This window comes from Montipora capricornis, chromosome 3 (genome assembly GCF_036669925.1).
Source record: "Montipora capricornis isolate CH-2021 chromosome 3, ASM3666992v2, whole genome shotgun sequence".
NCBI classification, from domain to species: Eukaryota; Metazoa; Cnidaria; class Anthozoa; order Scleractinia; family Acroporidae; genus Montipora; species Montipora capricornis.
The window spans coordinates 22457963-22470462 of NC_090885.1; the positions used below are offsets into that span (position 1 = coordinate 22457963).

General features: G+C 39.0%; 3 protein-coding genes across 3 annotated transcripts in view; 2 read left to right on the forward strand and 1 right to left on the reverse strand.

The window, feature by feature from the left end:
• Positions 1-7252, reverse strand: part of LOC138042570 (alpha-mannosidase 2-like) — a 36570-nt gene extending 29318 nt beyond the window's left edge. Inside the window, exons 1-5 of the mRNA XM_068888511.1 lie at positions 7064-7252; positions 5730-5993; positions 5064-5208; positions 3084-3255; positions 1670-1803 (exon numbers count right to left, since the gene is read on the reverse strand). Of these exons, the coding sequence (XP_068744612.1) occupies positions 1670-1803; positions 3084-3255; positions 5064-5208; positions 5730-5993; positions 7064-7183 (835 nt within the window). The 5' untranslated portion in view covers positions 7184-7252. The remainder of the gene's footprint in view (positions 1-1669; positions 1804-3083; positions 3256-5063; positions 5209-5729; positions 5994-7063) is intronic.
• A 68-nt stretch (positions 7253-7320) lies between these two features.
• LOC138040925 (calcyclin-binding protein-like) lies at positions 7321-8584 on the forward strand. The gene has a single exon (XM_068886656.1). The coding sequence runs from the start codon at positions 7401-7403 to the stop codon at positions 8079-8081; it is 681 nt and encodes a 226-aa protein (XP_068742757.1). The 5' UTR covers positions 7321-7400; the 3' UTR covers positions 8082-8584.
• A 2043-nt stretch (positions 8585-10627) lies between these two features.
• LOC138040926 (AP-3 complex subunit sigma-1-like) overlaps positions 10628-12500 on the forward strand; it is an 8437-nt gene continuing 6564 nt past the window's right edge. Inside the window, exons 1-3 of the mRNA XM_068886657.1 lie at positions 10628-10805; positions 11036-11127; positions 11420-11531. Of these exons, the coding sequence (XP_068742758.1) occupies positions 10737-10805; positions 11036-11127; positions 11420-11531 (273 nt within the window). The 5' untranslated portion in view covers positions 10628-10736. The remainder of the gene's footprint in view (positions 10806-11035; positions 11128-11419; positions 11532-12500) is intronic.

The following is a 12500-nucleotide window of genomic DNA, read 5'->3' on the forward strand; positions in this document are numbered from 1 at the left end:
TGTATCGCGATCCATCATTTATAAGGATAAATAAAACTGTAAACTAATCAACCTGCGCCTGATCGAAATTTCAATTCTTTCCACCTGGGAAACATATTTGTTTGTGTACGTCAGCAACCCAATTCAGTGCAACAAAGTCAATTTCAACATTAGAACCAATCACAGGCCGCAAAAGTGAGACGGCAATACCACGAAATATTGACAGCTCGTGCAACTTTAGGCAAAACTATAAGAAGATCGCGATACTTTGTGAGATCAACTGTCTGAGTGTATTCCAAGGCATGAGTGATGTTGAAGTTGGGGAGAAGAGCAAGGGAAACGCTTTGTGATGCTTATTTTAATGGGGACATAGTTTTTCAGTGAGTGATTAAATCTGCGTGCTTCTAGGTAGGGGCATTTGGTTTGCAGCTGTAATCCCGGGGGGTGACTACTTCCTATTAATGGCCTGATGGGGATGTGCCGCTGGATGGAGTCGCATTTTTACGACTGGATTGAGTATCATGGGGTTGCATTTTTCACAGAATTCCCGACAGAGTTACTAGAATGGGGTCGCAAATTGTCGAGATTTTGGAGGTAAAATTCTGGCTAGTTGGATTTACAAATCGAAAGATTTGTGGTAAAAAAAAGGGTGTTACAGAAAGAACTGTAGCGCTGTTGATTTAATATTTACTAGTCGCATTACGTTCCACTTCAGGTTTATGCATAAACAGAAAGTGACTAAGTTGGGGTCGCTAATTGGCCATAAAATAGACTATAAAGGGCAAGGGGTTCTGAGAGGCCAGCGGCACATACCCAGCAAAAATTGACCCATGTAAACCCCCCGGGGCTGTAATGGGGAGGAATGATTACACATTTTGCAGTGAGAGCGATTTCCTTCTCCAACCTGGCACTGACTCGAAATCCAATGTAGATTACTCACATTAGACATTTCAGGTGTACTTTTAGGTTGCCTGGTGTTTCGTTTTCTTCACAAATCCTCACTGTTCTAATTTTTTATTTTTTATCACCTATTTCAATATTATTGACCTCTTACTGTACCTCAGAAAAAAAAAACCTTTCGCATAACATAAAAGAGATAATATTATCAACTATAAAATTACTTATTACCAAACATGACACAAGGGGATGATGAAAGAGAGGTTCTTGGGAATATCTCAGTTGAATACCGTAAACACCCGCAGATAAGCCACACCTCAAATTTTGGAAAAAAAGTTTTTGGGAAGAAATCAAAAGAAAGCCAAAGTTGGATCTTTAGAAGTCTTCTTCATCCACTGTTCGACATGAACTCACTGTTAACATTGAAACGGAAAATACTTCAAAGTCTTACCCACAATTTTAGCACCTTAACAAATTATAATGAATATTGTTTCTAGCAACTTTGACATATGATTGATATTTTTCTGGTATTTGTTGACAGGAATTTCTTCATTCAACACAGTTTTTCATTGATTTTTGTATTGCAACAAAAACATGACCGGATATATGTAGCTTACTAACCAAGCTACATATAGCATTAAATTGGACGCGAAGACGGAAAACTGGACACTGGAAGCAGCCTTTTTCAAATGTTCCCGCAGATAAGCCGCTCCCCTGATTTCTAGCGACAGTTTTAGGGAAAAAGGTGCAGCTTATCTGTGGGTGTTTACAGCAATTCATTGAATCTACTGACCTGTTCCTAGAAATTTTGCAATCCACTGATGGCCTTCAATAAGTTGGTCTAGCATGGCATAGTAATGGGTGTTGGCTTCATCATTCATAACCCAGCCACCCGTGACAATTTCTAACTGCCCCTTTGATAACTGGCTACAGAATGACAAACAAAGCAAATAGAAATAATAACTTATTATCATCGTTAGCTTGCTATGCCATTAAGACACAATCAATGTAATAATAATTAAAAAGAGATCAATTAAGAGCAAAGACAGCTGTTTACTTTTCAAAATTTTGGGTGCGTCCCTTTGGGATGAGCTGAAAAAGGATCTCTGATCCAAGATGACTTGGATCATGGTGCATCAAAGGAACCGAAAAAACCTTTCCCAGAGAGTGGATTCATTGATAATGCACCATGATCCTAGGGATCTTGGATCAGTGATCCTTTTTTGGATCATCCCAAAGGAACGCACCCTTTGCCTTCAGAATAGACCAATTTCGATTTATTAATTTAAAAATTCACTCATAAACAGAACACACCATCTCAAGGCTCTGGGGCATTATAAGGATTTGTCTGAGTTTATTCCCCAGAGCCTTGAGATGATGCCTCTTGTTTAGGGCTGAATTTTACTATATCGAAATTGGGCTATTACCCAAGGCTCACCTGGAACTCTAGCTGCAGAACATTTTGGGTTGAGCAGCCTGGGTTCAGGGCCTGACTGGGTCATCAATGATGTAACAGGTGGGAGCTCATTCAAGGCTATGTGTACTAGGTGCTTATTTAATAATTTCACCATTTTCAGCAAGTAGTAAGTTAATTTAAATTTGCAGCAAAAAAATCAACAATAACAAAAGATGTAGCAAAGCAGAATGGTACATTTAACTGTTTATCGAAAGTTTTAATAAAATATGGTACTACACAAGTCATGTAAGAAAACCTGGTCTTCTGGGAAGTCTCTTTGTACATGTAGCACAGTTAATGGTCAATTCCTTGGGTGCACTTCAGTTTTTTTGAGGGGTAGGCACTTATTTGTCGAATGAGTGTATTTGAGGTGGGTGCTTTATAATCAAATAAGTATGGTATGTTTCCCTGGCAATCTGACACTTTACTCTTACAATACCACTCTTCACCCACAGGATGGGTGTTGGCATTTTCATCACTTGGGATAATCTTGCCATGCAATATTTCACATTTCTTCCAGGGGAAGTAGAAATACTCCTAGTCAATCAATGTTATGGAAAAAGGGCATTGGCTCCAGCTTAATAGGCCATATATCCTGAGTTACTTTAAATTAACCTTACCTTGATCCAAATAGCTGGTATTTGAGCAATAGTGTGAAAAACTGATTAACTTTTCAGGGTTTTTTAAGTGACTGGTCCTGATCAAGTCTCACATTTTCTCAGGTAATACATGGGATTAACAGCTTACTCACTCAAGGGCAAGCCTCTTTCTTCTTTCATCAGTGTCTGCCCACCACATCGAGAAATATGATATTTCTGCCCAAATAAATTTTCTCTTTTTATCAATATCCAAAGCATCAACCACATTATCCAAAATATGTCGCGTCTGCTGGTTGTAGTAATCATCTAGTGTCTTGATCCAGCCTAAGATAGACAATAGTAGGTCAGAACAGAAATGATCCTCACACCCATCTGGACAATTTAACCCTTTCACTCCTGTAAGGGCCACTGAGACTTACAGATTTTACTCTGTCTAACGCCAGACGATTTTACTTGTCAATGGGGAACCCCAGAGGAGTGAAAGGGTTAAGCAATTATCTCTTATAGCACCTGAAAAATTCAGGTGGCTACAATGGAAATCGAGCCTGGCCAATTGACCTCTATGATGCCAGTGCAGTGCTCTATCAACTGAACTATGAAGCCACACAGTTGAAAGCAGGTCAGTTTGCGGGGCTCATTTGTTCAGGGGTTTCATTAGAAGCCAGTCACCGGCGGTATACCGTCATCTGTTTGTCAAAAATTTGCTTCTCACCGCTGGCTACTCTGCTTTGATTTTCACCCAAACCCTTGTAAAAGACAAGAGTGACCACCGCTTATGTTGATGTACTTCAAAGGTTATTGAAACCCCTGTTTGTTCCCATGAAAGGAAATGATGAAAGAAATGTATATTAATTTTTTAAGTCAGTAGAAATAGTCTAAGAGTAATTACGGTAATAGTCTGCACTACTAGACGTAATAGAACTTTATAATTATAATTTTGTTAGTTGTTTATAATTAAAATCTCTTTATTCCAAACTGCAATGATGATGAGCAAAATTTCTGTGAAACTCAAAAACTTTGAACACTAGAAATGTACATAGAGTTGCTAATGTCTTAGCCTGCCTTGCTGGTGCAATTCATGTGCCTGTGTGAGCTACATGTATGTGAGAGGTTTTACAAGGCAATTCTGCCCACTTTCCTTTTTTTGTTGCAGATTAACCATCGACTGCAACAAATAAAGAACTGAAGGGGAAAAACATGCTTTTAAAATTACCATGATACTGCTCAAAAGGTCCAGTTGTTTTTCTTGTATGCTAATACATTCCCCTCACAATTATTTGAACCTTTGTTCGGACTCCCGAGGGACACAATTTTTGTGGAATGTTTTTGAAGCTGTTCAAAAAACTCCCAGCATGTGTTTATTGGGTATAAAAACACTTGGCGTAAACCAGGTAAAACACTGCTGCTCTTTTTTTAAACATACTTAGAATATTATTATTGTTACAATAGTTGTTCTTCCTGAAGATGGTTTCTAGGTACTTAGTCTCATTGGAGAGGCAGAGGGTAGAAGGGGTTTGTACTGTTGTGGCTGTGTGTGATGTTTGGTTGTAGGATGATTGGTCAAGTAGTCCAGAAAAAGGATGTCAATATGGATCCGATTCCTATTAAAACAGTTGTGCATAGTCTATTATTCTCGTCAATTGTCTAGGAAAGGTAACCAGTCTTATTCCTCTATCGCCTTGCTAAACTGTCTGTCAGCATTTTGTCTGTTAAAATGTCAATGGAAATCGTTGATGGGGTCTTTGTGCTCTGCAGTGACAGTGATGTTGGCATATTGTAGCCAGAAAAGAAGAATCTGTTTGTTGGTAGCGAGGGATGCATGACAATCTCGGCTACAACGATGGACACTGGTGAGCCTGTCACTGTATATGGTGCTGATCACAGCAAGTTGGAAGTAGGTGGGAGTAAGGCAAAGGTTCGGTAAGTCCATTAAGTCGTCCATTGGTAGCAGTAGTTTGACAGTCAAGTTCTTGATAGCAGTCTTTGTGCAGTCTGGTGCAGGTTGACGTGGAGTACAGCTGTACTTACATGTACTAGTGAACAGTGATTTTACATCAAAGGCATTAGCATGTAGTTGCCAGGTGCTTTTACCATCTTGATAGTGTCAATAGAGTTATCTATTGTTACTTTACCAGGGTCATTGTGAGAGTGAGGCACCACAAAGACATTGAGAGGCTCATCGTCAAATGATTTGTCATCATACTGCACATCCCATCCTTGCTTCCATGCACCACCATCGATATCATCAAATGGCATGATATCAAACATATCCAGCATCTGTTGACACCAAAAATTTACATTGTATACAAAATTAATGAAAATTGAAAATCAAAATAATAATAATAATTAAATATATTATTGATGTAAATTGTATTTTTCTTCAATGGCAATACAATACATATACTTAATTGACCACTCCCCAGTGGGGCTTTTCGGGGCCAGTGAAACCCAAACACGACAAAACAGAACATGCAACAACAACTATTAAGAATCCCAACTGGCCGGAGGCAAGCCAGTAGGCTATTTACAAGTGCAGCTGAGAAGTTGAACCAGGGACTACCAGGAACAAATTCAACCAGGGGCCAGGACGTGTCTTGAAACTGGGATCCCCAGATCTCAAGGCAAGTGCCCAAACCACTGGGCCACACTGCCTCCTTGGCATTTAACAAGAGAAGTGACCAGGGTAACACATAAATGGCAGGCAGGATCCAATATTTGAAACTCAGGGACACAATGGTAACGGAGAAGTGTAAACAGCTGTGCCATTACCTGAATCTTAATAAAAGAAAAACATTTACCTTGACATTTGCAGATTTTCCAGAAGCTGTCCTTGAGAATACACAACCATCATCAACCCCAGCAGTCCGTCCTTCATGTCGTCGATTGGTAACAGAATCTTTGTGTTGTTCCTTAGTGTCACTTAGTTCCTTGCCATGAAATCTTATTTTGTCAACCGTCTTGAGCATATTGCTCATAATTTTCTCAGACCTGCCAAGGTTACCTTCCAGTTGATTCATGTCCTTTTCCAGATCATTCAAAGGTTCTTCTATTTTCTTCTTCATCTGAAAAATTAAAGGCACTGAACCATTTAACCCAAGGTATTCAGGACTAAGAGTTTTCCCAATGACAGGTAAAATTGTCTTAAGTTAGAGTAAAATATACATGCGTCACTCTTAGGAGGGTATTAAAGGGTTAAATTCAAAAGGGAATATTTTGCTGTGTGCTGTGGGCCAATTTTCATATAATGAAAATCTGGCTGCTAAAACTGAAATTCATCCAATCAGATCACTACAATGAGCAATGCAAACTTTTAAACACAAAAACAATGGGATGGAAAACCTATCAGCTGAAGGTGGACCATTTTAAAGGCCAAGGAATATTTTAAAATGTTTCTCAGCTCATCCTTACCACAAACACTTCCCTTTTCTCTCACTCCCCACAAAGTGGACCAACACAGAAAACCACTCCAAAGTAAGCTAGGGGACAACAAGCTGAACAAAATTTTGATGGACCTCTGGTGTACTGAATTTGGTATGTGGTGACTCTACCTGTACCAGCACATTGTCGACCTTACTGGATTACGTTTATCTTAAAGGGCCAGAGCAAACGAGACCACAAAAAACGAAAAAATACAGCCTGAAGTCAGGCTATTTGCGGACTGCGCAACATCCTTCATTCATACTTTGCTAAGCTATTAATTAATAATATAAGTGCACTTGGAGCTTGTAAGTAAAGCAATGGCGACCCGTCTAGACAATTGAGATTAGGCCGATCTAAATGTATTTCTTGAAAAGAGAACAGAGTAATTGTACTACTGAAAAGCTTTTTTTGAAGTAAAATTGTAAACCTGACAAATGTAATCCTATTAATTTCCTGTACACCTTTATAAAGCTGCTCGACCTTTCAATTCATAAAATTAGTTGTGTGTACTAATCCTTAAAAAATTATAAAAACAAGTCATTATCTAATGGCCAAGTATTCAAAAGTTAATAGCCCAAATTTATAAATTTCTCGCTAATTTGACAGCCGGATAAGCTTTGTGAGCTAGCTCTCAAGTCAAAATACAGGTGACGCGTGCAAAAATTATTAGCGTGAAAATTTCACTAGTGACACGAGTTTTTAATACGGGTACCTCAATTTTGAAGACTTCTTGAGAGGTAGGTATTTTCCCCAGCTGATCCACAACAAAATACATGGATAGAAAAAGGACACAAAACATGCCTCCACCAAGCAGGACGATCCATTTTCTCATGGTTGGAGCACAAGAATTTCAAAACAAAAGTATACTAAACTCTTACATATGTTAGAACTGCAATCCCTTGTTGTTGACTCTTTCGAGAAAAACTGGTGACTAGTCAAGACTCTCACGCAAACTTTGTCCCATGTGACCTACACCACATGGGCTATTTTTTGAACTCTGAAGTTTGCTGAATCACCTTTTACTTCATCTTGGAGGCTTTTTCAACGAAATGGAAAAAGTTGAAGATTTAAAGGAGGTAAAAGAGGAACTAAAAAGCTTTCTTTCAACTGCAACTCGGCCTCGAGTGAAGAAACTCTTGCAAGATGAGCTAGAACGCGTGGAACGACAAATCAGTGCTGCAGACAAACAAAGTTCCATGGAAGTCCCTAACGAAACAGAGGTTGAACCCAAAAAGCCAATTGCCAGAAAGCCACAAGCTACCTCAACAAAAATCACATCCTATGCTTGGGATCAGTCACCTAAATTCGTCAAAATTTACATAACTTTGTCGGAGGTCGAAAAGCTCCCAGAAGAGAATGTGTCCTCCAAGTTCACAAACCGTTCAATCGAGCTACGCGTACTTGGTCAAAAAGGAAAAAATTATCAGTTTCAGATGATTCATTTGTTACATCCTATTGTACCAGACTCGAGCTCGGTGAAGATAAAGACAGGGAAAGTAACTATATTATTGAAAAAGGAGAAAGAGGAGAACTGGTCGTGTTTGACAACAACTGAAAATTTAAAGATGACTAAACAGGAAAAGAAGTTTGATGAAAGCAAAGACCCTGGGGAGGGCATAATGGATTTGATGAGGAAGATGTATGATGAAGGTGACGATGAGATGAAGAGGACCATTGCAAAGGCTTGGACAGAGTCGAGAGAGAAACAGAACCCCATGGAAACACTGTAACAAAGAAAACACTTGTCGTTGTGTTTATGTACTTGATAACTTGTTCTTGATAGTGTGATCCAGACCCCTATAAATGGATCAGTTTAGGATACATGAAAATTATTCCCATAACCAGCATAGGCTACAACCAGTTACGGTACCCAGTTGGCATCAGTCAAGTTGCCTTTGCTATTTATGTTGTTTGCACGACTGATTTAGGTTGCTTGATGGACTCTACAGGGACTTCAAGCAGTCTGTAATCAGATCTCACTACCAAAACCAAGGTTGTTTGTAACCTAAGTCTGCAACATTGTCATTTTGCAAGAAAATGTGGATTCAATAATTTGTAGTCAATGCTGTGTAAGCAATAAAACCAGGTTGGGTATAAGTGTTGTGATTTAAACTTTTTCTTGGTTTTAAATTGTGCAAACCAGATAAAGTTTGTTTTTATTTGTCTAATAATATTACTCATTTATCATAATCTGAAACAAAGGAAAAATCAAATATAAAGTTGAAGCATGTCATAAGGAGTGTTGACTGGTTGTTTCCATTTTTTTGCTGTCTTCAAGTAACCTACCCTGCGAGCAGAGGCCCTTCGATCTTCCTAGATAAGTCGGGAAGAGGAAGGGACCTCTGCCAGCCGGCTCGACATTTCGTGTTGAGCATGCGTTAAAAATTCAAACGTAACGTATTCGGGAGTCAGTCACGCCTGACTAGTAACCGCAAAACCACAAAACCAAAACAAACAGTAACGGATATTTTCGAACAACTCTGGCAAACACACGACAACCAAGGAATCATTTCCTCAAGATAGTTCAAGTTTTTAAATTGCCATTTTAATTTTTACTGAAAAAATTAATAGGTTTCTCAATTCTGGTAAACTAGCTTCTGTAACCGACATACGGAAAAATTCTCATGGGAATTTAGACAGTTTAAAAATTGTCACGCTGTTGTAAATTTAAAAAATATTGATGACGCGTGGCGATTGATCATGCGCACAAATAAAAAAAAACAGGTTTGGCAAGTTGAAACTGGACTGACTCATCCATTTCTTTGGATGAGCGGCAAATCAAAGAAAGTCGAGCCGGCTGGCAGAGGTCCCTTCCTTTTCTCGACTTATCTAGGAAGATCGAAGGGCCTCTGCTCGCAGGGTACAAGTAACCATGCACTGTTCGGAAACATTAATTTTGCTAAGAGGAAGCCAAGGGTCATGAGATTATCCATATGGACCAGGTTTTGGACATCATACACATAGATTATTTTGATTGTCAATGTGGATCATTTGCCATCCTTTGGAGATTCTCTTTAACCATTAACAAATATATGGGTGACCTAAAGGCATACAGGCTTGAAATTTCTGGACCCTGCCAGTGATTTGTTGTCATTTATATGAGACCAGTAAGAACTCAGGCCATTCTCATGTAAACGCATAAAGAGAAATGTACGGAGACCGATATGAACTCGTGCCAGACTGAGTTTGTTCCGGTCTCATGTAAATACCCCTTTAGCCTCAGTGACAGCTGATTACCACATTTTAATAAAATGCGTCAATTTACTGCGCCTTTCAATAACATGAAGACTCTTAAATTCAAAGGTCAACCGATAAATGCGTTTTTCACTACCGTCAATCAAATGTTCGGCAGCTCCTCCCAGCTTCCGACTATGTTGACTGAACTGGGCTCAACGATGTGATTTGATTACTGCGTGCTCGACAGTAGTTGGAAGCTCGGAGGAGCTGCCAAACATTTGATTGACGGTAGCGAAAAATGCAGTTGTTGGTTGACCTTTGAATTTAAGAGTCCGCATGTTATTGAAACGCGCAGTAAGGTAGCAGCTGCAAACCAAGTAAGATATGCCTGTTAGAAGTTTATACCTATATTATTTTCACCCTGTTCAGTAGATTTGCACTCTGTTGATCGTTATTGTCAAAGGGATGATGCCACAAAAGTGCCATGATTCTTGCTTTTTTCAGCTTTTCATTGTTGTCAATATTGCAGGCTGAGGGGTGATGGGACAAAGGGAAACTATCTACAGCTTTTAAATGGCCCTGCTGGACTTTGCTGGACTGCTGTACATTAGAGCAGACAATGATGGCAGAGAAGCTGCCTTTTTCTCCATTGTAATGACAGACTAAGGCTTCCGGTTATTTCAGGCCAAGCTTGTGTTTCAAGTAGACAGGAAAGGAGTTAAAGAGCCTGCTGTCATCTAATACCATGGGCTTGAAGCACTACACTGTTCCTTATCTGAGAATTCACGGCTGAAATTGAACCAGCTTTCCTTGCTCTTCCTAAATCCTCACCATCCACCCCCCCCCCCCCCTCCCCTCTCAACACAACACACACGCGTGACAATTGTTTTTCACTTAGACGTGATATTTTATGTCACATAGCAAAAAACATTGTTGTATCTGGGATAAGCGGTGGTGTGGCATGAATTTTCACGAGGACGGTGTATGACCAATACAAGGTATTTCTTTCAGCCTTTTTTTGGAGGGGAGGGGGTTCACAAATTAAGTTCAATGTCAAGCTTTTGTCATGCTGTCTAACAGAAGTTCCCTCATGTAATTTGAATGAATGTGACCCTTTCTAGAGGGTCGGTTGTGGCTAATGTTGTGGCCGCCATTTTGATTTACTGGGCAGAGCTTGTAGTTTTCGTTTTTATTGTCCGTACTTTAATATGATCAAGGCGATCCTTGTATTCAATAACCATGGGAAACCACGATTGAGCAAGTTCTTTACTCATTATGTAATTATTCACTCTTTTATTTTGTTTAAGAACATAATATGCGAAGTGATATGGCGAGCATAAACAGGCATCCAGAATCCTGTCTTTTTGATCACGTAATTAGTGTCTTCTTCCAGGTTGTATTTCTATACAGAAATATCCGAATTCTTATGACCCTCGGACGTTAGAAAGGAGAATTTACAAAATCACGAACGTTAAATCCCCATTGTCTCTTTGATTTCATCTTTCAGTCGGAGGACATGCAGCATCAAATTATAAGAGAGACATTTCACATCGTCTCAAGAAGAGATGACAATGTTTGTAATTTCTTAGAGGGAGGAACGTAAGTAGCAACATCTGTTAATGATTATCTCTGTAGGAGGAAGCTCTCAAGTAAGATCTGCAGCATTAAAATTCGAAAATTGCCTTGAACCTCCATGTTTACACTTGAAACATTATTTTAAGTAAAACCCCTTATTTTACTGACCTTTGCCCCTAGTGAAAACATAACTTCGTAAACATGACTGAACGTTTGATACAAAACAAGACAAGGAATCGAAAAACTTATCTTTTCTGTCTGCTTTTATATTATTGTTTTAAACAAACTATGGTTCATTGCAAACCTTCTTTTTTAGTTTGATTGGTGGATCGGACTTCAAGATTATCTACAGACATTATGCAACCCTTTATTTTGTTTTCTGTGTGGATTCTTCGGAAAGTGAGCTTGGAATTCTTGATCTCATACAGGTAAAAGCTACACGTATGTACTGTATCTGAGAAGCAGCTTTAGTTTGGGCTATGCAAAGTGATGTGAGAGCACTTACTTTCATCAGCATGGCCTGGGTTTAATTCTAGGACTCACTGTCATATTAGGGACCTTAATTAAGCAACGACAATGGTGACGGCAACGAGAATGTCATCTCAAAATATAAATTCGCATCATTTTAATCACTTCACGACTATTTCAACCTTTTTCATAGGAAAAGGGTGTGGTAGTTCCTGAAAAATGACACTCATCAAAACAGCACTTAATTTAGGGGAGAAAGTGAAAATTTATCATAAAGTCCTGACGTTCTTCATAAAACCTGCAGATGAAGGCAAAGAAATGGACAAAATTGAAAAATGCACATGCAGAGCATACAAAGCTATTGTTTTTTGCCCACTAAGTAAGCAAATTTGTGACGTTCTTGTTGCCATCGCCATTGTCATTGCTTAAGCTTCCTATTATGTGGGTTGAGTTTGTTGCTTCAGTACTTTGCCAAGAAGATTTTCTCCAAGTTCTCCCCTTTCGTCAAAAATTAACATTTGATTTGATCTGCCTAAATTTCATTTGATGTCCCCTCAATTAGAGGAGCATTAAAGTTATTATAGCTCAAGTACTTTCCTTCACCAATGTTATCATTTGTAACCTTAAATGTAAGATGACTATTCACACAATATCCCGAATCAGAAAGTTGCTTTTTAACCCATTGACACCTGGGAGTAAGACTTAACAGATTTTACTCTGTCCAACGCCATCTGGACGATTTTACTTGTTAACTGGGGTGTCCTAGGGGATACATGTCCCCTCCAATGTGGTACATCGATTCTAACCACAAGTTCACCAATTGCAAACATCCTTGGTTGAGATAAAAAAAATCTGTATTACCAGTAAGCATATGCAATTTACATCGTCTCAGTTCTTATCCTAAGCAGATCGTTTGAATTACATTTTTA

Bases quoted from the DNA above. Each gene is read 5' to 3' on its own strand.
- LOC138040925 (XM_068886656.1), top strand. From the start codon at position 7,401: ATGGAAAAAGTTGAAGATTTAAAGGAGGTAAAAGAGGAACTAAAAAGC.